Source organism: Chelonia mydas, chromosome 6, assembly GCF_015237465.2.
Source record: "Chelonia mydas isolate rCheMyd1 chromosome 6, rCheMyd1.pri.v2, whole genome shotgun sequence".
NCBI lineage: Eukaryota > Metazoa > Chordata > Testudines > Cheloniidae > Chelonia > Chelonia mydas.
Window position 1 is genome coordinate 113,512,236 of NC_051246.2, and position 27,354 is coordinate 113,539,589.

At 37.4% G+C, this 27,354-nt stretch overlaps 2 protein-coding genes across 14 annotated transcripts in view; one reads left to right on the top strand and one right to left on the bottom strand.

Annotated features, from left to right (window-relative positions):
* The window catches only part of KLC1 (kinesin light chain 1), a 91,672-nt gene extending 81,944 nt beyond the window's left edge, over positions 1-9,728 (top strand). For 2 of the 4 annotated variants that reach the window (XM_037901025.2, XM_037901026.2), the window contains exons 15-16: positions 4,792-4,858; positions 6,298-9,728. In XM_037901025.2, coding sequence (XP_037756953.1) covers positions 4,792-4,858; positions 6,298-6,363 — 133 coding nt within the window. In that variant the 3' untranslated portion in view covers positions 6,364-9,728. The remainder of the gene's footprint in view (positions 1-4,791; positions 4,859-6,297) is intronic. The other 2 variants (XM_037901027.2, XM_043548002.1) reach the window with 1 other exon arrangement.
* XRCC3 (X-ray repair cross complementing 3) overlaps positions 3,104-27,354 on the bottom strand; it is a 35,219-nt gene continuing 10,968 nt past the window's right edge. For 8 of the 10 annotated variants that reach the window (XM_043548009.1, XM_043548014.1, XM_043548015.1 and 5 more), the window contains exons 6-9: positions 22,852-22,890; positions 20,738-20,950; positions 15,414-15,460; positions 3,104-14,446 (exon numbers count right to left, since the gene is read on the bottom strand). In XM_043548009.1, the coding sequence (XP_043403944.1) occupies positions 14,206-14,446; positions 15,414-15,460; positions 20,738-20,950; positions 22,852-22,890 (540 nt within the window). In that variant the 3' untranslated portion in view covers positions 3,104-14,205. The remainder of the gene's footprint in view (positions 14,447-15,413; positions 15,461-20,737; positions 20,951-22,851; positions 22,891-27,354) is intronic. The other 2 variants (XM_037901034.2, XM_037901036.2) reach the window with 2 other exon arrangements.

The following is a 27,354-nucleotide window of genomic DNA, read 5'->3' on the forward strand; positions in this document are numbered from 1 at the left end:
CCTAAGAAGGATTAACTACTGAAACATCCACATTTCAAAGGGCAGAAAATAGTGTCAAAAAAACTCTTAACTATTAAATATATATGTACTGTAAATTCAGTGAATCAAGAATTTTACCACATGCTATTAGCTACATGTTATGTGTTAAATTCTCACACCTCTGAAGTCAGTGGCAAAACTTCCACTGAATTTAAGGAGGGGAGGCACTGTGTATTTTCATGGCTTTAAGTGTATTTATAATTCCTGCTGATGCACAAAACGATATGTTCATCTGTTTACATATTGCACTGTGCAAACTGAAACATTCATCACAGAATTGAGGCTAAGCATTACCTTTTTCCTTAATAGTCTTACAGTTCTAGCAGCATATCAGGTTTAGCATTGAATACTTTTTTCACTTTGGAAAACAAACCAATTTGGTTCCCAGCTACAACTGTTAGAACAGCATTGCTTTATTGAGCTTCTGTTTAAAAGTTCTAAATAAGAGAACTTGGGCTGTCTTCATCTGCTGGAATAACAATCTGAATGAGTGAGTCCATATGATAAATACATTTAGAAGTATTTATGTAGTAATATAAATTGGTTTGTGATGTCTGGGGCAGGGACAGGGTCATGGGGGCATATCATAAACTGGTGTAAATTATCGTAGCTCCATTGGAGATCTGCCACATTATTTTTATCTGCTTGTAAAACATCATGCACACCCATGATACTATATAAATAATTTCTGTTGCTATTTAATTATCATTTTTTGATTACTTACCTCATTGATATTTGCTTTGAAGTCTTTTCAACCTTACATCTGACCAGATAGTATCAATCGTTAGTAAAAATTCATTTCTGAGCTGGTGAAGATGAGATTCTGTGCCCAGTGAAGTGAAGTCAGTGGCAAAACTCCTACTGAATTCATTGTTGCACAAGCAAGCTGTCAATGAAAGGGTGTTTTTTCAATGAAGGTAGAGTGGAAGACTGGATTTAAAAAACAAACAAACCCCCACACAACAGTATAATGGAAGAAATACAAAACTGCAAGATAGTTTAGCAAAACAGTGCAAATACAAGGCCAGAATGAGTCTTATTCTTCCAACATCCATAGTTAAAAAATTTGTAAATGTTTCTATCATTTACATACAATTCATTATCAACTCCCCATATTGCCAAGGTTTACCATTGGTTTTTATAAACTATAATTTATATCTAATAACTATTTCCTTTACCCCCAATATTTTTGGGGAAGTTTAAAAGTTTTTGACATTTTATGGAACCAGGTTCCTATTCCTGGTCTCCTGCAGTTAATAATAGGGAAATATATGGACAACTTGTTTTTTATAAATTGTAAATAATAGCTAAAGGGTGTTTCTACCATATTTTGAATATTCACACTTACTTTATTTGGCATTGCAATCTGCTGTAAACATCCTCTGTATGTGTGCTGCATGTAAGTAAAAGTACTCTACCCATATCAGTATGAACTGTATTTTTGACCCTATGCCACCTAAATGTGTGTGGTATTTATACTCATGAAAAAGTTAGTGTAGAACAGTTGCTAAAGTGCCAACATCATTCTTGGTTTCCAGTGTTCATAAAGTGTCCTGTGCTCTTTGAAAGACTGTCTGATATTTGAAGGTAAAATTCTTCATTAGCTTATCTGTTATGTACATATTCCACAAATAGTTCTGATTTCAGAATCTTTCATTGCTGGTGATCATGTAGTGCTGGCAAGAAAAAAGTTTCATTTTGAGGTCCTAGGATGAGTGTGCTGTACTGGCACTTTTTTTTTTTAATTAATCTTTTGACTAGTAAATGTACAAATTCTATCTGGAAGTTGATGAGAATACCTATCCAACCCTTGTTATTGCGGATTATAAAATCTTTTTAAAATCTTTTCATTTTCTTAGCTATTTTAGGAAGAAGTTAAATATCTGGTTTGTAAAATTAAATTTTTTAACCCTTTCATGGTTTTCTAGATCATGGAAGTGCAATTTAGAGGATAGGATTTAGTAAAATATGTACATATGTTTACACAAGAATACTTTCCAATAACTTCTTTATTCATAATAGGTTTTTTCAACTTCATTTCCAGTAGTAACATTGCTTTCCATAGTAATTTGCTACACTTAGTTAAAACTGCTCTGTTTTCTTTTACTGCCATTTGATTTTTAAAAGTGACAATTTGATGTATATATTTTTATATAAACACACATTTGTGTTTAAGGTGTTGCAAATAACTGAATACAGTACTGCTAGTGTATATAAAGATCTACTGACTTCTCAGAAAAACGGTTTCTAAATAGAATGTTGTTCAAGATTTTCCATGAGAAATCATGTGTTTTTTTTCTTCTCACCACTACCTCTGCCTCTTCTCTGTTTTCTGTGAAGACTATGTTTTTGCTTTGCAGTTCACCTGTTCCTGCTGCTTTGTCCTCACTTACAGTCATAGTCATTGATCATGCTGTCAAAGAAGGATTATGATTTCAAATGAGGAATATATAACAGGAATAGATGAGCTCCAAAGCCTTAAAAACCCAGTCTTCAGGCATTTATTCAGAGAAAACTGAGGGAAGGAGGGAAAAAACACTTATCAAATTATTTATAGGTAAAATGTTTTCGATAAGGTGATAGAAGGTCTGTAAGAGTTAGATGTTACAAACATACAATACTTGAAACTTGGTGTGAACTACTTTCCATGGACATTTACTTTTTATTTGATTTCAGATCTTTAATTTTACATCTATTTTGCTCTCCATTGTTTAAAATTTGACCATAGAACAGGTTAGCTAAGTTGTTACAGCAAAAATAAAAGCAAAGCTTTTTTAAAATAGCTGTTTGTTATAACACAAAGAAAAATTATGCATGTATTTTGAGTATTTTTAGTCTTGTTTTTTACTTGAAAAAAGTTACAGGTGCATTTGCCAAACTAATTTTCATCTGTAGATGAAAATCTAATTTTACTCCTAAAGTAAATTGGCTGCTAATAACTTTTAAAAAGTTGAAACTTAGTGATGATATTTGTTTCTTGAGGTTCATTATTAGCACTGGAGCAAAAGTATACAAGGCATTTGGGTAGATTTATACCTGTGGATTTTTTTTTTTGTTTTGTTTTCCTGGAGTTTGGATTTTGTTTTTAATAAACCTTTATGCTCTTCCTTTTTGAAAAGAGATTTTCATTTGTGATGTTTTGTATGTGTGTTTTTACCAATTAACATACTTTGACTTTCATGTGTAACCTTAATTGTATATTTTATGTAAATAAATAACAGAGAGGTATAAACCATGCATGATTCATTGCTTCTTTTTTGTTGCTAACACTTATGTCATATTTTAAATTATGTGCATTCTGCTATCTGAAACATTCAAAATTAATTGCTTTAAAAATGTAGTATACTTACATTGTGTAGCTGCTGCCTGCATTTATGTGTATAGGTATTTTGTATTTTAGTTTCAGTATTCCAGACATAACACATTATTTGGGCTCAGATCTGTCAGAGCACTTAAGCACATTCTTATCTTAAACGCATGCTTACCTTTATGTCTGAGTAGTCCTGTTGATTTCAGTGGGACTAATGACTTGCTTATTGTGCAATATGAGCTCTGCAGAGAGACCTCCACACATGGGTGCAGGGAGCCACCTCTGCAGATCACACTGCAGGATTGGGGCGTAACTTTGGTGTTAATAGCGTGACAAAATTATTTTATTTAAGGTGCTCCTTTAGACACTGTCAAATCATAAAAAGACCTAGTGATCCCATACCAACAGAGCACTGTGTTCTAGGTGACATACAGGTATTTGGGATGGGGAATAGCCAATTCATATTGTACCATTTCAGCAAAATCTTCTGACATTGGGGACTATTTAATACTCTTAACTTAAAATGTATATAACCTCACATTTAAATATTTTAGTCTTAAATGTTGTAGATGTTTGAATAATCTTTAGTAAAGATCAAGATGAAAGCAATTATTAATCCTTATCCTCAAGAATGCAGAAGTTGATGATGATATAAAATAGTTAATACAGAGTTATCTTGATTAGCAATAGCCCTTCTAAAATAACAAGGGCTTAAATTGATTGTATTATCTTTGTGGTGTATTGCTTTCAGAAGACCATTTTAGATTTTAGGACTACCACTGATTGAAGCACGCTATGGCCACAAGCATGACAAAAGTTAATAGTAGCAACAATCTTGTATTGTCCTTCACTTCAAAATAGACTTAGCAAGCTTTTAAAAAAATCTGCTATAAAAGCAATGTTTGTGGTAACCTGTTAGTTTTTGCCTTATTTATGTAAACAGAAGTTTTTCCATAGTTTTTACTAGTTAAGTACAACTTATTTGATAAATTTATTAATGTATTATTTTCACAAACATTTCCTAAACAACTACGTCTGAATAATTTGATTTTTTAAAATTAGCTAAATAACTTTAAAATGAGCATTAAAGTGGAGCATATGTTAAATTAATGTATTGATTCAGAAAGATGACATTTTGGAAACTGAAATAATTTGAACCATAAAAGATATTAACATCAAACACGTAATGTGCTTAAGTACTATGGGGCTGGCAGTTATTTTGATACATATCTTAGAATTAAAAGAGAGAAGGAAAATGTGCAAATATATATAAGTAACTATAGAAAGTATTTCTCTTAAAGAGCATACTTCATATTAGGTTTCACAGGTTGTATTAAAACTCCCTTAAGTTTGCCTCACTATTATTATACTTGTGTGTTTAGAGTTTAGTTTTCAATTATTCTGATTGGTTTATCCTTGCATGTTCACTATCCTGGTTGCAGCATGAAGCGTGCCAGTTCTCTGAATGTTCTTAACATGGGTGGCAAGGCTACTGAAGATCACTTTCAAGTAAGAAGCCCTATAATATTCTTACACAAGTAGCTACCAGTAGCAGGGTTTGGGCTGAAGAGCTTGAGAAACAGTAAAATGATAAACCTCTTGGGACCCAATAAGACTCTCAGTATAGCAAAGCACTTTAAGCATGTGCTTTAAGTCCACTGGCATTCAGCAAAGCACTTAAACACATACTTAACTTTAAGCACCTGCTTAAGTCCCATTGATATCAGTCAGTTAAGCAGATGCTTAACTATTACGCTGAACTGGAGCCTGAATTAGAATATTGGAATGGCTAGTAAGTTTTTTTTTTTTTTTTTTGAATTTTACAGTCTTGTAATATAATTTAAAAAGGCATACTTGTAAAGCTCAGATATTCTGTATTTTTGATGAAAGAAGCTTCTCTCAAAAGGTGTTCTTCTCTCACAACTAGGTGTTGTGTGCTCTCAAATCCCAATTACTTCAGTAGGAGCTCAGGGTGCACATGAGCAGGCCCTAAATTTATTTGATCTGTTAAGAATTGCTTCTACCAAAATTTAAACTGTAAATATTTTGCGTAACTATATTCAGTGTATCTGATCACTACTACACATAACTGTTTGTACCTAATAAGTCACCATTGCATATGTTGTCAAGCAAAGCTAGTAATGTTCTGTGTTCTAAACAACGTTGTGCATTTTACTAACAGCAGCTGTGACTAACTTTGGGGGGAATATTAATTGCATCAATGCCAGCATACTGTATTCTGTAGAATCTTTACCTTTACTTGCCCCAAGGCTTACAATAAAAGCACACGCTGCATGGATCTCTTTCACTGTTGTGTGGCATAAAGGTATCTCCTTAGTATTATCCCTAAAGAGTCTACTGCAGTTTTTTAGTTCTCTGAAATTTATGCAAAGATTCATTAATTTATGTGAACTTTGACCAAAAAAATCCACCAAGGTAAACCAAAGCACTTTGCAACGGTAATACAAAAAGTGGAGGGCTTTCAAAATCAGATTGTCTTGGCCTAGGAGTATTTAACTTTATAACTGGTTTTCTATACATTCTATAATCTGTACTTTCTCAACGAGCTGTGCTTACCACATGTGAAATGTATAAAGTTAACAATGTGTTTACAAAAATTTTCCCTGGTTTGCCACGTAGACACTTGCCAATATCCCTAGGCTGTCAGCCCCTTCTGTAATAAATATCTGTTAGGAATGCAAGGGAAGTGCTCAGATATTACTACATTTGTTCAGTTTAGCTAGTTGAAGTAAAGATAGTTATTAGGATGTGAAAAAAAATCATATATAATCTCTCTGACTAAAGTAGGTAAGCAATACTAGTTTCCTAAAGTACACCAATTGTTCAAGTATTTGTTTTAATTTTTAAATTTTTTTTATCATTCTTTTTATGCAGACATCCAGGTTGCTCAAGCATTTTAATAATTTTTTTTCATTTTTTTCATACAGGAACGAAATAATTGTCTGACAGACTCAAGAGCTCTGAGTGCCAGTCACACTGATTTGGCACATTGAAGTTCTTGGACAGAAACTAGCTAAAATTTCTTTGTGAATAAAGAAGCACTGAGACTCTCAAAGCTTTGGTTCCTTATCAGTCTCTATAGGAACATCTAATTTGTAGACTCTTTTGCAATGGACTGCTGTTTTTACTTTTCTAAAATAGTAGTGACATTTTTAAACATAGTGTTAATGGATATTTTCTTCTAAAGAGAAATGATATAGATATATATTGCTCATTGCACTGCTGTCATTCATGCTACGTATGTTGATTTCTGTTAACAGATCTGAATATCACAGCAGCTGAAAACTGAAAAAATAGAAATGCATATAAAACATACCAAAATGCAAAGGAGTATAAAGGGTTCTCTATATTGATATTTGAAAACAGATTAAATGAAATGTGTAGCAGAAAATATATACAGTGCTTGAATGAGACAAGTATCGGTTATGTGCATTACTGTATAAATTCAAAATGGGGTATACTGTATTGGTGTGACTTTGCCTTGCATGACTGAGAGTCACAATTTCAGATATCTTGCCTGAAAAGTAGAACTTAAATTTTGGATTCCTTAACCAGTAGATCTAGAAAATAAATTTTATAATGGAAACACTTAGACTACCTTAACTATAGGTGGCATGCTTATCAATACCTGTAACTATGAAATTTCCTATCTTATTTATTGATGTAGGTCTTAAGGCCCAGTAATCAGTGGTGATCGTACAGTTCATTTTGATCAGGGGGAAATGGCAAACGTTTTGGCCTGTATTTTTTTTTTTACAGTAGATGCATATTGAAGCTGTGGGGTGCAACTGTCCCAGAGCAGCAGCTGCTGCTTTAATGCAAAATATTATGCCTCAGGTTGCTGACACTTTTCTGCCTGTCCACTGAAGTTCTTATCCCTTAGTTCTCTTTAGGCTAAAACTACTCCATTGTTTCTTCATGCTTGTTTCAACTCTTGCCTCTCTCCATATTAGTTGATGGCAACAGGAGCAAATGAAGCAGGTGACTGCATGCTAGGCTGTTATACTGTGGAATAGCTGCTGTGCAGAGGACCTACTTGTGAAACTCTCCACTTAAGTTTAATATGTTTAGGGCCCCATCAGAAGCACTAGATGCCCTTATTTGGCAGACAGGTCACATTTTTGATCAGCCATCCTTTTTTAATCTATATACAATTAATAGATATGCTGTCTGTATTCAGGCCTGCTGCTGAGACTAAGTATGTAAAGTTTAAGTATCTTGTGAACACTAACATTTTCAGTTTGTTTTTTCTGTAAAATATGTGATTTTTAAAACACCACACTTCGAATTTTGCAGACAGGTGAAAACTGTTATTTACATGCAAGTGGAAGGAGAAAGTAAAAATGTGCATGTGTTTGTGAATATAGAGAAGTAACTGAAATATACAGAACAAAAAGATAACTATGGGACAAGCTGGAATACTAATCCAAGACTAACACACATTGAGGTAAGACAGAGGAAGGTAAACAATAAGTTTTGGTATTTGATCAGGCTGTGAAGAACTCACTAGACCGAATACTTTTATAACTGCTTGACCAACTTGCATCTGGTTTTAAAGCTTATTTTAATGACTGATGCAACAAGTTATATGTGTAATGCACTTATGTTTACTATGAGGTACTTCATTAGCATCTCTGTAAAGAAGAAAATTGTATATATGGTATACTTGCCATAAAAACAGTCCAGAAATGGAAACAAGATGCTGCTAATGTGTAGTGGTTTTAGTGCAGACTAGTGCAATTCATTGATGAACTTGAGAACAAATTGTTGCTCAGTTATTTTATAGATGTAGACATAATGTGGGCTCGAATTTTAATTTTTTTTTAGAGATCTTATATTATTTTAGTAAAACATCACATATATGTTTGGTGGATTCATAGTTCTCTGCACAAAGTTTGAAGTAAACTAGCTTTGCCCGTGGAACTAAACAGCAGTTGCTGGGTGGGTAAGAAGATGGTATCCATTGCTAACTGGTGGGCAGGCCACAGGGCTACCACAACTGCTTTGTGTCAGCTGTCCCTTTTGCAATGACTACGAAGGATTTCTAGTGCAAAGGCCTGCCCTACAAGTTAGCCTTTGCTGGTATAGGAGGAGATATCACAGTAATAGTGGCCCAGAGGACTTTTTACAGGCCCTTTACATCCAAGGTGACTTTCACCAATGTGAAGAGCACCTATAAAGGTCTGACTTTGTAGAAAGGTAGCTATTCTAACCCAAAGATGACTTTGAGATTAGATATTTGGTGCAATCTAAGAACTTGTTTCCAAGCCTTTATCTTTCAAATTTGAATTAATGTTTTTGCAGCCTCTCAAAGAACTGGAACTTGTTGTGTAAATAGAAATCTGTTTAAATATTTAAAACTTAATTCAGACCTGCTTAACTATACATTTTATTAAATGGTCTTTAAAATTCAAGACTAGAGTATGTCAGACGCTGGTGTTAGTGGAATCTCAACTTTAGGTTTTTAAATAGCTCAATAAAATATTGTAGGTGGTACTATTAGTACTGTGCTTACAGATGTGACTTGCGTGCTTTATGTTATTTAAAGGAATCCTGTCAAGGAATGATAAGGTTAAAATGTTGACCTACTTTTCTATCCCACACCGCCTTCCCATACAAAACCACTCTTTTAACAACTTGCAAAATCTATGTACTTTTTCTGTGGATTTTGGTATCAAACTTCCTTCTGTTTAAATGATCCAAAAAATTACTTTGCCAGTGTATGTATCTGTTTGTTTTTAAGTGGACTTCTGAGTTTACTTTTAAATAATCGTTGACACTTCCTTTTTAATTTTTTTGCTAGACTCTGTCATGTTGTGCACCAGTTGCTATCAGGACTGTCACTATTTGTTTTTGATTGAAGATCTAATTAAATATTATGGTAAAATTTAGCAGTGATTCATAAGCTCCCTTTGTAGATGGGTGACTGAACTAGCAGTTTACTGTTTGTAAACAATGTCCCCAGTGGTAGCAAGGTATTTAAAACAAACTATGGATGAACTACGTTTGACATTTATTTTCATGCTCTTGTATTTTGTTAAGGATGAGTGGTAATAATTCAAAAAGGTTTAAGCTTGAAGTATCCGTGGTTCATCTGTACAGTTAAAGGATTCCATTGACTTAGAAAACAAAAGAGAAAACCAAGCATGGTTGTGTTATGTATGTACCGTTAAAATGGGGTGTGCATGCAGTGCTTCATCTAATGTATGTTTACAATATTTGATAGGTTCAAGTGTACAATTTAGTTTTTGTCAAGTTAGGTCACTTACTTTGTCTGAAAGCTGCTAAGTGTATGTATTGCATTTTAGTAATCAAAGTGTCTGCCTATATCAAAAGAATAAATATTGGAAGGAAAGCATGAACGTGTAAAGTTTAGTTTTATAGTACAGACTTTGCATTATGATAAAAATGTATTTTTGTAAATGCATGGGTATAAATACTCTTTAAAAAGTAAATGGTTAATTTGTGAGGGGAAGTTGTGAAAGTTTACATTTGTTTCAAATCATTTGTAGTCTGAGTACTTTGAGTGGAAGAGGTAAGTAGTGTGTTTTTTTGTTTTGTTTTTTTAAAGTCGAGCTAAATGAAAAGTTACCCACACGTTGATCACATTCATCACCCTGAGTTCAGCAGCCCTAAAATACACCTTCTTGGTGAAAAAATGAAGGCTTACGTGATAGAGTGGCAAAACTCTTTATATCCCTGTAATACAATTGTTATGACTGCTTTAAAATAGGAATAATTTAAAAGATCGTAGCTAAAATTCAGTGGTTAACATTCCACCTGCATTTTAAAGCACTGAAGATGCCTAGGACTGTAAAAGTGTGGCAGATTAGTTCTACTTTGGTTTTGTTAATGTATACTAAGAACTACATACAATTTGATATAAAAAGAATACTAAAAATTGGTAAAATAATGAGGAATCTTCAGCATCTCGATGTATTCATCAGACACTGTCTCCAACTTAAAGCTCTATGAAGTTTTTTTAAATTATGAAAAGTATTTTCCTATGTGACTTGGAGGTTGGTGTAACAAAATTAACAAATTAAGAATGCACAGCTCAAGTTCTATTAAATAACTAAGGGTATTTTGGTTTTGTTGGGTTGGGGAGGCAAATGGAGGTCAGTAACATCTTTTAAAGTAGAGCCCTGCTCAGATACAAAATTTGTATCTGCATCTGGTCCACAGATATTAGCAGATTTGCAGGGCTCTGTCTTTAAGGATAGTAATGTCACCTTTCCCTTTAAGTCCAAGTAAAAAAAAATCTGTGGATTTAGATTACAAACGTTAGTTTTAAATCCTTCAAAGACTGATTTTGAGGGTGCTTGTGTTGATCTTAGCTCTCAAATACTGTACAGTATATTTCCAACTGTTGAAGGAGAAACAGAACCCTGAATTCCTTTCTTGAAGGATAAGAACTGAAAAGCTTCAAAATAAAACAAAACCTTAATCGTAACAAATATCAGTAAATCACTGTGATTTAAATGCAGAACTTGTAATGAAGTTAAAGGTTAGGCTTTTAACTAGATCTGTTGTCTTAACACTTTAGTTCCATAAATGCACTTTTTTATATACCAGTGTCTTTACAGTGCACAGAATAACTGTCCTACCATTAAGAAAAGGAGTACTTGTGGCACCTTAGAGACTAACCAATTTATTTGAGCATAAGCTTTCGTGAGCTACAGCTCACTTCATCGGATGCACACTGTGGAAACTGCAGTGAGCTGTAGCTCACGAAAGCTTATGCTCAAATAAATTGGTTAGTCTCTAAGGTGCCACAAGTACTCCTTTTCTTTTTGCGAATACAGACTAACACGGCTGTTACTCTGAAACCTGTCCTACCATTCTAATTTTCAACAGCAATCTGGATCCAGAAGCATATCATGTTACCACTGAATGTCTCTTTACTTTGTATCTGTTACAGAGCTATGGTTTGATTTGATGTTTATTTTCAAAGTGCAAAAATAAAATATTTAAATGTAATCTTACAATAGTTCTATGTAAAATAAAGTTGGGTGTATTTATGCATTTTAGAATGTAAATCTTTCATGTAAAAAGCACTTAGTCATGTATTTTTCCTGTACAGAAGCAAACCTCAGTTGTGAAACCCAAAGATTAATAAAGCTATAATAAGGGACAGTTCCTAAATAAAATGCATTTATTACATAAAAGAAAAAACTTCTGGAACAGCTGTGACTTACAATGGAGAGTTATAGTATGTTCCTGTATTGCTGATAATATTCTGCTGAAAAATAAGGAACACCCACAAAACAAATACTTAGCACTGTATACAGATCTGCTTTTCATGGGTTTTACACCACCTAACTTGTATTGAATTAAAGTGTAGTTCATAAATGCAATTTTAAGATATGTGAACCCTCTATACAGCTATAGCTGATGAAATAAAATACAGTAAAGAAATTCTCTTAAACATTGACTTTATTTGACTGTATGATAAGCGCATCACTGTGAACACTGGAGGGTTTTGTTGTTTTAAACTCTAGAATCACTTTTTCTTTTTGTGGGTGCAGAAAGCTCAAGAAACTTATTATAAACTGTTGTAACCTGCAAGATCCAGGACTATATTTGGATGTTCAAATAAGGACTACTAATTGACTGTGCTGTGGGGTAATTTCAAAGAGGTATTAAATCACTTCTTTCCCCTTTAGTTTTAAAGCACCTGAACCACTGTTCCAGTTTTAAACAGTCAAACTGGCTTATGAGAGTTGTAGATCAACGGCATTGACCCTAGAGCAGCTATGCTTCTTCTGACATCTGATGTGAAATAGAATCCTGAAGGTTTTTTTGGTTTTGTTTGTTTTTAAATTCTTGTTTAAACACAAGCCACTTAACTGGCCATATTTATTTACATGCCTTTGTGCATATACTAAGGAAAGAACTCAGATATGAAACTGCAGAACTACTAACTGTGGTATGTAACCTGTCACTTAAATCAGCCTCTGTAGCAGATGTGATAATTTTTAAAGGAGGCTCCAGAGGCGATCCTGGCAATTACAGGCCAGAAATTGTAACTACTACAGTATTAATGAATTCGCTTGGTACTGAAAACAACAGAATTCTCAGACGGATAGATGAATGTTGAGAAAGAGTCAACATAACTTTTCTAAATTGTAAGACATGATTTCCCATAAATTAGAATTCTTTGAGGGGGATCAACAAACGTGGAAGATCCAGTGGATTTAGTGTAACTTTGGACTTCCATAAAGCCTTTGACAAGGTCCCCCACCGAAGGCACTTAAGCAAAGTAGGCAGTGTTGGGATAAGAGGGAATGTAATGTTTTTGAATGTTATAATTCTTGACCTCTGATTTGTGTCCATTTATTCTTTTACGTAGAGACTGTCCAGTTTGGCCAATGTACATGGCAGAGGGGTATTGCTGGCACATGATGGCATATATCACATTGGTAGATGTGCAGGTGAACGAGCCTCTGATAGTGTGGCTGATGTGATTAGGCCCTATGATGATGTCCCCTGAATAGATATGGGGACACAATTGGCAACGGGCTTTGTTGCAAGGATAGGTTCCTGGGTTAGTGTTTTTGTTGTGTGGTGTGTGGTTGCTGGTGAGTATTTGCTTCAGGTTGGGGGGCTGTCTGTAAGCAAGGACTGGCCTGTCTCCCAAGATCTGTGAGAGTGATGGGTCATCCTTCAGGATAGGTTGTAGATCCTTGATGATGCATTGGAGAGGGGGCTGAAGGTGATGGCTAGTGGCGTTCTGTTATTTTCTTTGTTGGGCCTGTCCTGTAGTAGGTAACTTCTGGGTACTCTTCTGGCTCTGTCAATCTGTTTCTTCACTTCAGCAGGTGGGTACTGTAGTTGTAAGAATGCTTGATAAAGATCTTGTAGGTGTTTGTCTCTGTCTGAGGGGTTGGAGCAAATGCGGCTGTATCGTAGAGCTTGGCCGTAGACAATGGATTGTGACAATTAGACGTCAAGAATTATAACATTCAAAAACCAGTCGGAGAACACTTCAGTCTCTTTGGTCACTCGATTACAGACTTAAAAGCAGCAATTCTTCAACAAAAAAACTTCAAAAACAGACTCCAATGAGAGACTGCTGAATTGGAATTAATTTGCAAACTGGATACAATTAATTTAGGCTTGAATAAAGTCTGGGAGTGGATGGGTCATTACACAAAGTAAAACTATTTCCCCATGTTCCTCACATGTTCTTGTCAACTGCTGGAAATGGCCCACCTTGATCACTACAAAAGGTTCCCCACCCCGCTCTAGTCCTGGTAATAGCTCACCTTACCTGATCACTCTTGTTACCATACACACTGTAACACCCAGTGTTTCATGTTCTCTGTGTATATACATCTCCCCACTGTATTTTCCACTGCATGCATCCGATGAAGTGAGCTGTTGTTCACGAAAGCTTATGCTCAAATAAATTTGTTAGTCTCTAAGGTGCCACAAGTCCTCCTTTTCTTTTTATAAACATGCTATTTCCCTGCTAGAGTCAGCATTTGAAAGTACAGCTGGCCTACTTCAGTAAGTGTTTAAAGAAGGCCAGCATTTAGTATAGTCTGCATCCCAAAGATGCAGGTAATATTTTATTAAGATCCCTTCTTTTCCAAGATAGATGCATCAAGGTGGAAACCTAACTGAACCTAAAAGTAGGTACACAAATCTATTCTCTATCACTGCTTCTGTATTTTCTCAGAATATGGTTATAAAAATGTATTGTCCAAGCAACATTTTCCACATACATGTTAGGCATCTTTTTTTCTACAGATGAAAAAAAATTAGGCAAATGGCTTCTTGATTCACAATCTTGAATATCTATCTTTGGAGTATATAGATATGTAACATTTTCACAGGGGGGTTTTCACTTTTACTCCTTTCACACCTTCCAAATTTACTGCATAGCAGCAAAAGGACTGAGGGAGATGAGGAGCAAAAACCACACTTAAAGTCCTCAAAACACTTCCAGTGTGCTGTAATGCACCTCCAGGTGACTGTTCTGATTGTGTTGTTCGACTGGCCATCAATCTCATCAACAGTTGGTTGGACCAGGTTAGCCCAAGTGCTGGAGAAACGTTCTTATCCAATAAGCTAGAAGGAAACAGTGTTTTATAAGTTTTTGCATGCATGAAACATAATTTGTTTCACACTAAATTGTTAATTCATTTTAAGTAGACATACGTTTAGAAATTACACTTCAACTATAAGTAGCTGCAGTGTTTCACAGAGATGGCACTTGTCTTGACAAATCCTCTCAAACAATTTTCAACCACTTAAAATACAAATTACAGGGCCATCTACCCTGGGCTCCATCAGAGGCAACATTACAGAGGGTAGGGTAGATTTAACACCCTCAATTTTTTTTTCTTCATTTGTCGTTTATAAAATTTGTTTTAAAGGAAAGTGGAAATAACCCTCCACTAGACAGGGAATAACCTGCCCAAAGAAGAAGTTTCTCCCTATCCCCTGTCAACAATGTCATGCCCTTGAAACACAAAATTTATATCTCCTCTTCTAAAAATATTATATGTCCATGAGAATGTTCTCATTCATATAAATGTCAAGGCCTTATTTAAATCCTACTAATCTTTTGGCCTCAAAGGTATCTTGCAGCAATGAAGTTCTGCTGGTTAATTATATCTTTACATTTTTCAAAACAAAACAAAACAGGATTTTAATAAAGGTTTAAATTTATATGGAAAGTGACAACATCCATAGTTACATTAGACAGACAAGAGAAGATATAATCCCACATGTGCTGGAGTGTAAACCAATCACTAATACCTGATGATCAAAAAACAACAACATCCCCTATGAGCAGATTATTCCATAATTGTACCCCATAGGATTTCTTCCACTTTCCTCCAGAGCTGGTACTGGTCACTGTCAGAAACAGAATGCTAGATAAGATGACCCCTGGTCTGATGTGGCAAGGCAATTCCTATGTTCCTATATATTATACTGAGGATAAACTGACAAAACAAAAAAGAGTGCAGGGTTAAATCTTCCTTGTGTGTGTGTACTATTATTACATTTCAGTTTATGGAGAGCTACTTACCCAAAATTGCTCTGAGCAACATCTGTCTCATCCACTGCATCCATTACCTAAGTAATAAACAGATTTTGAATGAAGTTGTATTGTGAATATATATTTGTATTTACCCAAGGAAAGGTGGGGAAAGGGGGTGACACACACAAAAGACCTTATATTGAATCACAATTACTTAAGCTAAATTAAAACACAAAACAAAACAACCCTTAGTTATCCAGGCTGAAATTGAAGGGGTACGGTGGGGTATAAACTTAGTCCTAAACACTGTAACTATTCACTAAGTCACAGCTTGTACCAATCTATTAATTAAAAAGGGCCCTAGAATAGTTTCACTAGATAGTACCATCATCTGAAGAACTATAAAAGAATAAACCCAATTTTACATGTGTGTAAGTGAAGACACTGAGCGAGTGATTACGTGACTTGCCCAAGATCACAAACTCAGACTGTGGGTAGAGCCTGGAATAGAACTCAGGTGTCCTGCCTCCCAGGAATGCATCTCAACCACATTAATTATCTTCCAAGATGAAACATAAAAATCTTTGTTCTTAACATCTTTCTGTTGACAAAAGCACAGTAAGTTAAAAGAGTTGTTGTGTTTGTATGTAGCCCTTAGTGTACACTAGGATTTTTTTCTCAGAAGCACAGCTTGAAGATACAGATGAGAAAAAAATTATTACATTCACAGCTCCCTCCTGTAACTACAATTTTTGTAGCCTACTGGATATGCTACATGTCTTCTTTTAAAAGGAGTCCAGTTAGTTATTTTTAAAAAACTTTTAAATTAAAAATGCATTTGATTTCTGGATCCTGACCTCCTCCTCAGTCAGAGGACTGGACCGCATTTCTCTCTCAGCAAATACCAGGGACAGTTCAGACTGTCCATGAGGCTTGATCATGGGCAAGATTCTTGTGTCAGATTCTATCTCCAGCATTTTAAGCAGAATGGCAATCCAGTATTCCCAGCTTCTAACGATGAATTTGAGATTATAGCAAGCAAACAACAGTCCCGATCTCCCAATTCGTCTTTGCCTTTGGGGTCTGAAATTTCAGGAGCCTTATTCCCCAAATGAGCCCATCCACTGGGCTTCTGCACTTCATTTGTTTCTTTTTACAGCAGAGCAGTCCAAATGGAGCAATTCAAAGGCTAAGAGATGCTCAAGCTGCTACGAGACCCTTTCTGGACACTTAGAAGGGTAGTTCTTCCACAATTGCTCCCTATCTGCAGAATCTTGCTTTGCCAGGAAAAGAGACTTGGTCTACATAAATCTGGGACCTGTGCATCCCACATCATCAGCAAAGACTTCTCTAAAGACACTTTCTCAAGGGCACATCGGTCCTCTTCAGCTCTTGAGAGTCAAACCAGACCTGCCTGAGCAATTTCTTCAGTCCTAAGGTCAAAACACTACTTGGAACTGAGGGATCCAATCCACCTCTAAACACATAAAGCACTACAGTTCAATCTCAAGTTCTTAAGTGATGGAGTCACTTGGAAGAAATCTAGCATACTTTCTGATTCCTTTGCAAAAGGAAAGTCCTTCTGCAAAAAAGATTTCCTAAACAGCCAGAAGCATAGGAAAATAACCCAATAAAGCATTCCAAATCCAAAGGTGCTCCCCAAAGATGGGGGACTTTGGACCAAAATAACAAACACAAGAGAAATTCCTCCCCCAGACTATTGCTGCAGTCTCTAGGAAACCTTTTTTTTTTTAAGCACGTCTACACAAATTGTCAATCAGTACAAAATATTACCCATTCAACCTTTCCTTTCCTCCCAGGATGTTCAGTAATAAACACCTGGCTGAGGAGCCTGTAGGCTACTCTACATTCATTTTTAGACTACACATTCATCAGAAGATACTCCTTAAGGATGTCCCACTTCGGGTAGCATATAGCCAAATGGAAATCAGTCTATTTGGGATAGGTCAGTGCAAACCTTAGGGTTCTCTAACCTATGCTCGGTCCAGAGCCAATTTACTGTTCCATGATTCTCAAGACAGATCTAACCAGCACTCAAACTACCTCCGATGCAGAGCAGAGAATCCTCTCAATGCAGAAGAGTTTTGAAAAGATACATACTTGTCCTGCCCTTGCCTCTTTGTCAGACACCTTATTTGCAGCATAGCTGCCCCAGAAAACCCTGGAAAAACAGCCAAAAAGAGCTGACTCCACAATGCACAGTCCCATTCTGAAGGATATCCAAGGGGCCAGTGGCAGAATCCATGACAAGTAAGGCTCTGCAGGAACTGCACTGTAGAGGAGACCAGGACAGAGGGTCCTAGAGCAGTGGTCCCCAAAATTTTTACCTCACGCCCCCCTTTACCCCTGTCGGTGTCCCATCCCCCCGAGCTGGGAGCGGGGCAGCAGCTCCCGGGGAGGGGATGCGGACAGAGATAAGGGGAGCAAGCCTGGGCTACAGCTGGGGGCAGGGCCAGAAGAGCCTCGGCCAGGGACCTTGGCCAGCAGCTGGGCCTGGGGCCGGCAGCCGGGCCTGGGGCCGGCAGCCAGGAGCAGATCCCTGAGCACAGGGCCGGTAGCCAGGAGCGGAGCTAGGCAGCACTCCCTCCCTGCCGCCCGTGGGGGCTGGCCTGGGCCCCAGCCTCACCCCCCCAAATGTTCTTCCACACCCCAATAGGGGGGCACACCCTACAGTTTGGGGACCTATGTCCTACAGTAAGTGCTGAGGCTTGAGGGGGCTTCACATCCCCAGAAATCCACTATGTTTAGGGCCTGAATCATGTTTCTGAGTACAGATTCTACCAAGAATTCAAAGGAAACTTGAGGGAAGCCTCAGCTTCACACCTCCTACGTTCTCTCCAGAGGTTCTTCTAGTGGGGAGAAGGTCTCATCTTATAGAAATAACTTGTCATTTTCTAGTACAGCCATTTAAAATTAAGAATAGCTTAGTGAAGCAGAGCCCTAGGTTTAGGTTTATCAATCTTATCATGGACTAAAGTTAAAGGGATGCTACCATCAACTTGCTGAATCATTTCTGTTTGAAAACGTTGCTTGTAGTATTGTTACAAGTTACCCCTAAAATTATTAGATCTGAAAGACGTTGCCTATCTAAGGGTTTTTTTCTGCTGCCCATCACTGTAGTATTCCAAGTGCCTTCCATTAAAATCAATGGCATTACTTGACTTCATGGAGTATCTAGCACTTCTCCTTTTTTCAAGATAAAAATATGGGTTTTTTTTTGGTTTTGATCCTTTAGATTTTCTTTCCTTTCCTTAGATGGTGGTACAAGGAGGTGTCACCATTGTGTCATCATTATGGAGGAAAAAAAATTTGAAGAAAGTTTTGCAGTGTTTTTTAAAAGGTGGTCAGATTCTGGATTTGCCCAATCTCCTCTGGAAGTTTGTTCCATAGTAGGTCCCCTTGACTGAGAATGTTTTATCCCAAGCTCTCACAAACTTCATCCTGGGCTTCATTTTCTGGATTGTCTCAGAGGACTGCAGCTGTCACGATAGTTCATAGACAGAATTTTTGTCTTTAATGGAGTTGGAGTTTGATCCACTAGTTGCTTTGTTGATTACGACCAGAGCCTTAAATTGGCATCATAAGTTGACTGGGAGCCCATGGAGGGACTTCAGCATAAGCCTCATGTACTCAAGGCAGCCTCCTAAACCACAGACTTGCAGACAGTCACATTTTGTAGCAGCTAGAGCTGATGCACTGTCTTCACATTCAGCTTCAGATACAGTGAATTACAGTAATCCACCCTAGATGTGACAAATGCATTGACCGTTGCCAGGTTCTTCTTCAGAAGAAAAGGAAAAAGTTACCTAAGACACTGGAGATGAAGCTAGGTTTTTTTAGATACTGATGGTACAAGGTCATCTAAGTTTAATGAGTCAAACTAGAAGCCAAAACTTCACACTATTTTGATGGAGGTTTTATGTCATGAATGGAAGGTAGAAACAATGTCTTCAAAATGTTTCCCCTCTCTGACTAGCATCACTTTGGTCTTGCTGGGTTCATCTTGAGCCAGCAGACCTTCATCCAAGAACCAATCTCTTGTAGGTATTCTGACATTTTAGTAGTGACAGTAGTTGCATGAATTGTGAATGAGATATATAGTTCAGTGTCATTAGCAGTGTTGGCAGCTGGGTCGATAACATCTCCTATCTCATTAGATATTGAAGAGAAAATGGGATAGTACAGGTCCCTGTGGGACTCCTTCAAAGTTCGCGTGAGAGAAATTCTCTTTTTTTTTTTTCAGTCTGATCACTTTGTGCAGTTGACAATGCTTTACACATGATTACTTTCACTTTCTCCTCTATATAGACAGTTTCTCCCTTAGCAAAAAAAGACCCTTGCAAACATTAACAGGGGAGGAGAAAACACATTTATAAAAATAATTTTTTAAAAAATTTCAGGACATTATTTAAAGCTTGCCTTATTAGCAACTGGAACGTTTCAGTTAGTCATTATGACGAAGTTGATAATATCCCTTTAAAACAAGACAATTTTCTCACTCAAGCAGCCCTTTTTTCCTAATGTACAGAGCACTAACTTGCAAAATCAGATTTACAGCACCCACTGGGACCTCTAGGCACTACCATGATACAAATAACACAATAAAAATTGTCTCCAAAAGTGTTCCAAAAATATTAGTAGGAAAAAAACAAGCTAAAAACAGATCAAGCTGCATAAGTAAGTCTAAGATCCAATGCTTCGTCCCAATTTTAAAGAAAGTATTTCCATTAGTTCTCTGAATTGATTGTTCCCTTTTGGCTCATTCTAGTTTCTTTTAATACCTCAAATATTTTTTTAAAAGTAAGATTATTTTCCTACATATGTTACTCAAAAAATTAAGCCTATGACTTCCTTGGGCCAACTTTCAGTGGACTAAGTTCCACATCACAAAGTCACCATAATGGCCACTGGTACTGCCTGGGTTGTACGTGTTCTGTTGATAGAGGCCTCCAGAGCTATCATAAATTGACTAGATTTAATAAAAACCTAAAATGTTGGAGAGGAAAATATTGGGACATACTGACTTTCCTAGTTCTTATATAGGTTTTTCAGTTTCATGGGAGAAGGAAATTGTTGTATTAATACAAATATGTTTTCACTTCCAGAATGTATCAGCTGGCTTGTATAACATTCCTACAAATACTTTCAGGCCAACAGATGTCTCAATACTAGTGAAGTTGTTTCTGTATGATAAAACTCCTCCATTAGAATTAAATGATCATAGACCAAAAGTGTGTGATCAAAAAGAATACTGTCAGGTTCACTTCTGTTTGTGGTTCTTTTCAAGAAGTCTCTTTTATTTTGTTTGTTCAATGGTTCTGCAGAGTAGGAAATAATTTCTGGTTTCATACCTGATTAATGCACAGTATTGGCGTTCTGAATCTACTGCTTAAACTGTGAAGTTTTGCTCCGAATGTCTGCAGATATCTGGCTTTCATAACTGAATCTTTTGCGCCAAATTCACATCGAAACAAAGCAGCCATAGAATCAATGACCACCAAACGCACCATGCCTCTTGAGAGCAGTACGGTAATCCTTTTAGCAATGCAGTTGTAGAATGTGTCCTACCACAAAATACAAACATTCAACATTAGACCTAGTTAGAATGCTGGTACCTATAAAATTCTAAGACAGATACCTGTCATTTCACTGCTTGGCTCTGTGGTTATTTATGGGAGGTTATATTCATAAGCCAAGATTGTGGATCTTTGACACAATTGTATTCTTCTGTGTAGGTCTGGTTGTCTTGCTTGTGACTACTTTTAACAACCAACCAACCCTCCAATAAAAAAGGATCAACTGCAGCACTAGTTTACACCACATGCAGCCTAGCACAGTCAAGTAAGTGGGGCTGCACAACACATAATAGGTCAAGAAAAAGGTTGGCCTGGATTTTTGAGTCATGTATAAAATTCCAGTGTTACCTAAGAACATAATAGTGCAGTCCTACTCCATGGCCACTCTGCATTCACTTGAATGTTGAGGAGTTAATTCAAGGCTAGCATAAGTCGTCAGAGTATTAATAAATGAGAAAAGACAGTGTTCTTTCATCAAAGGAACTGAGATAGTACTATATACAGCTATTATATCAGACCCTCTATTAACCAAAACTTCTGGTAAAAGTTAGTAACACCTGCAACTCCTGTTTCCTCCCCCACTGATAAAAAATTCCATCCTCTGAATGTTTCTGAAGTCCCCAAAATATTTTAGATAGAAGTTACACTCCACTGGGTGCTTAGTAGTTTAATTTTCTTCTATCACATGTAACAGTAGTTCATCTTAGCAAAGAGGGAATTCTCTTGACACCCTTGCACTGTTCTTGTGGAAGACACCGTTCTTCAAACATAAATAGGAATACACAGTTAAAGATTTATAAACATTCTGCCGGGATTAGAGGTTACACACTGATGACTTTCTACATTCCATGTCTGTCAAAATTAGACTGAATTTCTTGGAACTGGATTATAGTAGGATTCACCTTACTGAACTGATTTGCTCTTCACACAAATATCAGAACTGTGTGTTTCTAACTGTTGAAAATAATTCATTCAGCAGAATAGATGACCTCTTTAGAGAGACTTCTTACTGTGTTCACTGTACACTAAGGGTGGTCTACACTGCATTGGAGAGGTGACTGCAGTTTAGGGAGCCATTGCCATGAGTTTTAATTTAGCTACTGCAGCTAAAAATAGCAGTGAAGATTTAACAAAACAGACCCCAGCACCAGTTAACAACATGAGGACGTACCCAGAGTTCTGGCTGTGCTTGTACAGCCCGTGCTGTAGCCTGTGTCGCCTTACCTTCACTGATATTTTTAGCTGCATTACCTAAATTAAAGCTAGCATGGGTATGCCTACCTGGGCTACAATCACAGCTCCGAATGCAATGTAGACATACTCTGAGTGGAACATCTGTCAGGTTCCAACCATTTCCAGTTATCAAAAAATACTTTGGTCTTTTTGTTAACATCCAAAACTTACTCTCATCAAGGACACATGAACAACTGGATTGTTCAGCATGCAAGATGTCAAAGGTTTTGACAAGGAAGGGAGTGGAGGACGTAAAATAAAATAGAGATTGTTCCATTTCATAGTGCAGCCAACAAAGTTGGATTGGGTTTTTATTTATTTATTTTTTAATAATTTCTTACTTTCCCCGAGACAAGCAGATTTTCACACACAGAGTACAGATGCTAGCAATGACTGTCTTTTTTGGGCAGGGAGGAGAAGAAGCACCAGGAGCAGCTGTCACTGGAAAAATGTGTATGCTTTAGGTTTAAATTTTACTTCTATTGCTGCAATTTATTGCCTTGTCAGTATGTGTAACATTTATTATTTGAGGGGGTACTTTGGTTCTATGTATATCCTATTATAAGATGTTTCTCAGAACTCCTGCTGTTATTATGCAGACTTTCTCCATGATAAATGCATTTTATAGTTTCAGAGGACTGGAATAAAATCTTTACCATTGTTTCCCAACATAGGAGGCCCAATTGTTGTCTGGACTACAACAAATGTGACATTTAGATTAGAATTTGCAATATTGTTATCAGCATATACGTGTTCTTATATTTACTTTAAACTAGAATGTTTAAAATACTGATTTAGTACTTTGAACAAATGTTATTTTTAACCTTTAGAGCCCATTAGAAAATGAAGGTTACTTATCCGCAACCAGAGTTCTTTGAGATGAGCCTCTAGATAGTCACACTTCTGGGATGAAGGTGCCTGAGCCAGAAGCTTCTGGAACCTTCTGGAAAGCAGTGTCCACTGGGGTCACTTGCACCTCCTCCTCGCTCCCAACCTGGAGGGTTCTGAGAGTATAAAAGGGGAAATACCCAAGCCACCCCTCAGGTTCTTCCACTAATTTGGGAATTCCTAACCTGAGACTCTGAAGAAGTGGAGAAAGTGGGCTGGGAGTGTGAATATGCAGAGGCTTATCTCGAAGAACTCCTAGTTTTAGGTAAGTAACTTTCATTTCATCTTCAAATGGCCTTTGCATATTCCTACTTGTGGGAGTGTAGCAAGCAGTAAAATGCCCAGGAAAGGGGACTGAGGAGTTCTAGGTAAACAAGGGTCAACAGGACTGCCAAACAACCATCAGCTTTGGATGCCAGGTTGAGAGGAATGGAAGTGACCGATCTTGCTCTCCCAAAACAAGTCTTAATGATGGAATATTTTTGCTAAAAACACATATAGCTGCAGTATCCAGTGTTCTTGTAGCTGTGTTGGTCCCAAGATATTTGAGAGACAAGGTGGGTTAGAATTATTTTATTGGATCAACTTCTGTTGGTAAGAGAAATTTTAAAGCTTACATGAAGCTGAAAAACTCTGTGTAAACTTGAAAGCTTGTCTCTTACACCAACAGAAGTTTGTCCAATAATAGATATCACCTCAGCACCCTGTCTCTCTAATTTAGCTGCAGTATCAGTCATGCAACACGATCTGATGAAGACAGCATGAGGGCATGCCACAGACACGGTCTCTGCTCTGGATGAAGACTGTCAATTCCAGGACACTGAAGCTGTGTTAGGTCATGACAATTATAAAACACAGTGTGACAGATGGACAACCTTTGGCTCCTCATGTGAGCTCCATTTCTCCAAAGGATTGGGGAAACTTGTAGATAAGCTTTGGCCTGATATATATAATGACAATGTTCTCCGAATATGCAAAAATAGGATACCTGCTTCCCTGAATATAAAAGGGGCTCAGGGATAGAAACAGTCTAGTGGTCTGAAAGAGATGGAAATCGCAGACATCTTAGATTCTTGGGATGGAGATGCAGACAAGGCCACCTGTTCTGTAAGAATGCAATTTAAAGAAGATAGTTACTGAAATACAAGCCTAATGACTATCTGAGTATCAAGAATGGCATCTTCACTTAAACAGTGTAAAATAACGGTTGAGAAGGACCTTATCAGATCTACTCACTTAAGGGCTGACCAGATGGGAGATCTCTTTCAAGCCATAGATCAGATTTGACTAATCAAAAATTCATGTTTTTTCACTAGTCTTTTTGACCTCAGCTTAACACTCACAATCAAGACATCAAGCAATCTAGAGTCCAGATGTCGACCAGAGAAACTTTGAACCTTGGTGGAGACTCCCACCTCATCTCACAGGCAGGAGACTCAGTAGTTTGGAAAGAATGACTTTATAGACATTAATATCATAGTGTAAATTCCCCCAATGGTCTGGAAAGCCTGGGGCTAAGCCAATCCTGATTACAGGACAAGCCACATTGGGGTTGAATCAGCTAGTCTAATATAAAAGACAGCAAGATGCTGCAAACGTGGGGCAGGTTGAGAGAGTAACTGAAATTGCCAGAGGCAGGAAACCTATTGAATAAGCAGGAGAAAGATCTCCATGCAGGGAAGCCTGGGTGAGACCTTCTCCAAGAAGCAAGGTAGAGACTGAGACACAGACCTCATGAGTTTATATTTTGTTCTTTGAGGACTGTGTGTCATTTTTGATTACTGTGTGAGAGACTGAACAGGAGTTGAGGTCCAGAGGGCAAGAGTATGACCAAAAACTAAATAAACAGGATCCTTTGTGGGGATTGCTTTAAATTTCTTTTAAACTTGGTGAGTTCTTAAAGGGACCTGAAGAAGGGAAAACAGGAGCAAGACACTGTGAAGGCACCCATGGCCACAAGGGGGCACTTAGAAGGCAGCCAACCCCATGACACGTCTCCATGATATTGATGACAGAATTGCCAATCTTTAACCATGGCTAATGATAGCAACTTGGTACCAACTGGAGCAACATTTTTTTTAAAAAATCATCTCTTAATTCAGTAGAATAAGGGTCAACATATAGTTACGTTCCTGCTCTTGGTGGAGGAAAAAAGAGTGCAATATTCATGTTAGGATGTGTTTGACTTTGGATCACAACTATACGCAAGCATTGTATCCCTGTTGGGAATTAACTGGTATTTACCCACTTGTGGAACAAAAGAATATAAAATGGAGCCCTCGCTAACGCACTTGTACTGTTCTTCTCAAAGAATCTACCAATAATCCTTCACTGGTAGGTGAGATATTAGAGCCATCCAATGAGGACAGTGAATTTTTTTAAGAGGAAATTTCCCTGACAACTGGTTTGAGCAAACCCCTCTTTAGTGATCTGTGTAACATACTCACATAATGCTGTCCATTACAAATTTAGACAGATTTGGATTTTATGAAGGGAAGAAAAGCCTTGCATGTCAGAGAAATAGCTCTCAGCTCCCGTATCTTTATGTGGAATCACATCTTTCACTGAGATCACAAACCTTGGAATGGATGGAAATCAAGGTGAAGAAGCCCTTGCTTACACCCTCTAGGAGTGCTACTGCAGATGGCAGGAAGGTGATAAGGGAACTCCCCGGGGGCATGTTTGTACTCTGTCTTATGAAATAAGGAATCTGGAAAATACTGAGTGATTACGAACACCTGAGCATCAAGAAAAGGCGGCAAAGTCATACAGTGCCTTGGCGAGACCTCATATATAGCATGGTATTTAAAGGTATCACATAACTGTGCTAGTAAGGAATCTGTACACTACAGGAAAATTTTCAGGTCTAAAATATATCAAGGCTTCAGTGATCACACATCTTCTAAATTTGCATGAAAATACCCTTGTTTGTGCAAACTACTAGAAAAGAACCACCCAGCCACGCTACTGAGGGTAAAGTCTATTCCCAAACAGACACCCAACCATTCAATGAGAATAATCATGACAGGTAGGCATTTAATGAAACACTTGCTGCCACAGAAATGCCTAGGGATATTGCTAAAGGTCTTCTTTGATGCAGAGGTATATGTAAAGAGACATATGTGACCATGGCAAAGAATGGGAATACTGGAATATTTCTGGAAATTAGAATTCTGCCTCTGGAATTGTGATGGGGTGTACAAACCCCACACTGGAGAAGTAGGGGCTAAGGAGCTCCTCTGGGCCCAGGCAGCCCCACCCCACTGCACCTGTAAAGCCTGTCCACGGTGGAAGTAGAGCTTAAAAACGGAAGCAGAGTAGCTCAATGGAAGACAGATGAATAGAGCCCTGCGCGAATACAAAATTTGTATCCACATCCAATCCGCGATCTGCAAAAATGCAACACCTTTCTCCTACAGAGGCTGTGTAGCAAAAATCTTCAGATCTGTGACTCTCAGAATCAAAAGAACTGAGATAGGTAGAGTACCCTTACATCCTAAGGAAGCCTTTGATCATAGCGTCAGTTCTCAGCCTGCCAGATTCTCATAAATCTAGTTCTGGGCAGCTAAATTAGTCCTTAGGAACCTAAGAGAACCTCAACAGTTCCTGCCCAAAACCAAGTGAACTCACAATTCCTGGAACAGGTAAACTGGGTTTTACAATTTCTGATAGTAAAGGAGTCCAAGAATGGATTGGTCCGTCTCTTCTTGCATACAGGGCGAGGGTCTGATAGATGGAGCACTGGAATGGGAAACTCTCCCAGGCAAGCGGGGGGGGGGGGGGGGGGGGAGAGAGAGAGAGAGAGAATGAATGAGTGAATGAATGAATGAATGAATGAATGTGTGTGTGTGTGTCTGAAACAGGCCAAACAGGAAGCATAATGTGAAAACTATCCTCTAACTGAGAGATCCACCATTTCAGATCTGATCAGAAGCTTGTATTGCATTTCCCCTTTCCAATGTTGCAAAGACCTTTCCACTGGCCTGATTTGCTACTCATGAAAATGGGAGAGACTTCAAAGCGGCTTTGGCTGGGCATTTAGATCGATACTTTATAAATTATTTATGATTCAGGTTATAAATAAACAGTTCACTAAAATATTGATGGACTAGGAATGCTTCTCAGAAGTTTTGGATGTGGAAAAACTACCCTAAATTTTTAAAGCAATTATTTGATATTTTAAAAACTTTTGATCCCACATAGCACTAAATATAATTACAAAAATCCATACATGAGGGAGGCTATGTGCAAGAGGAAAATTAAACCAGTCA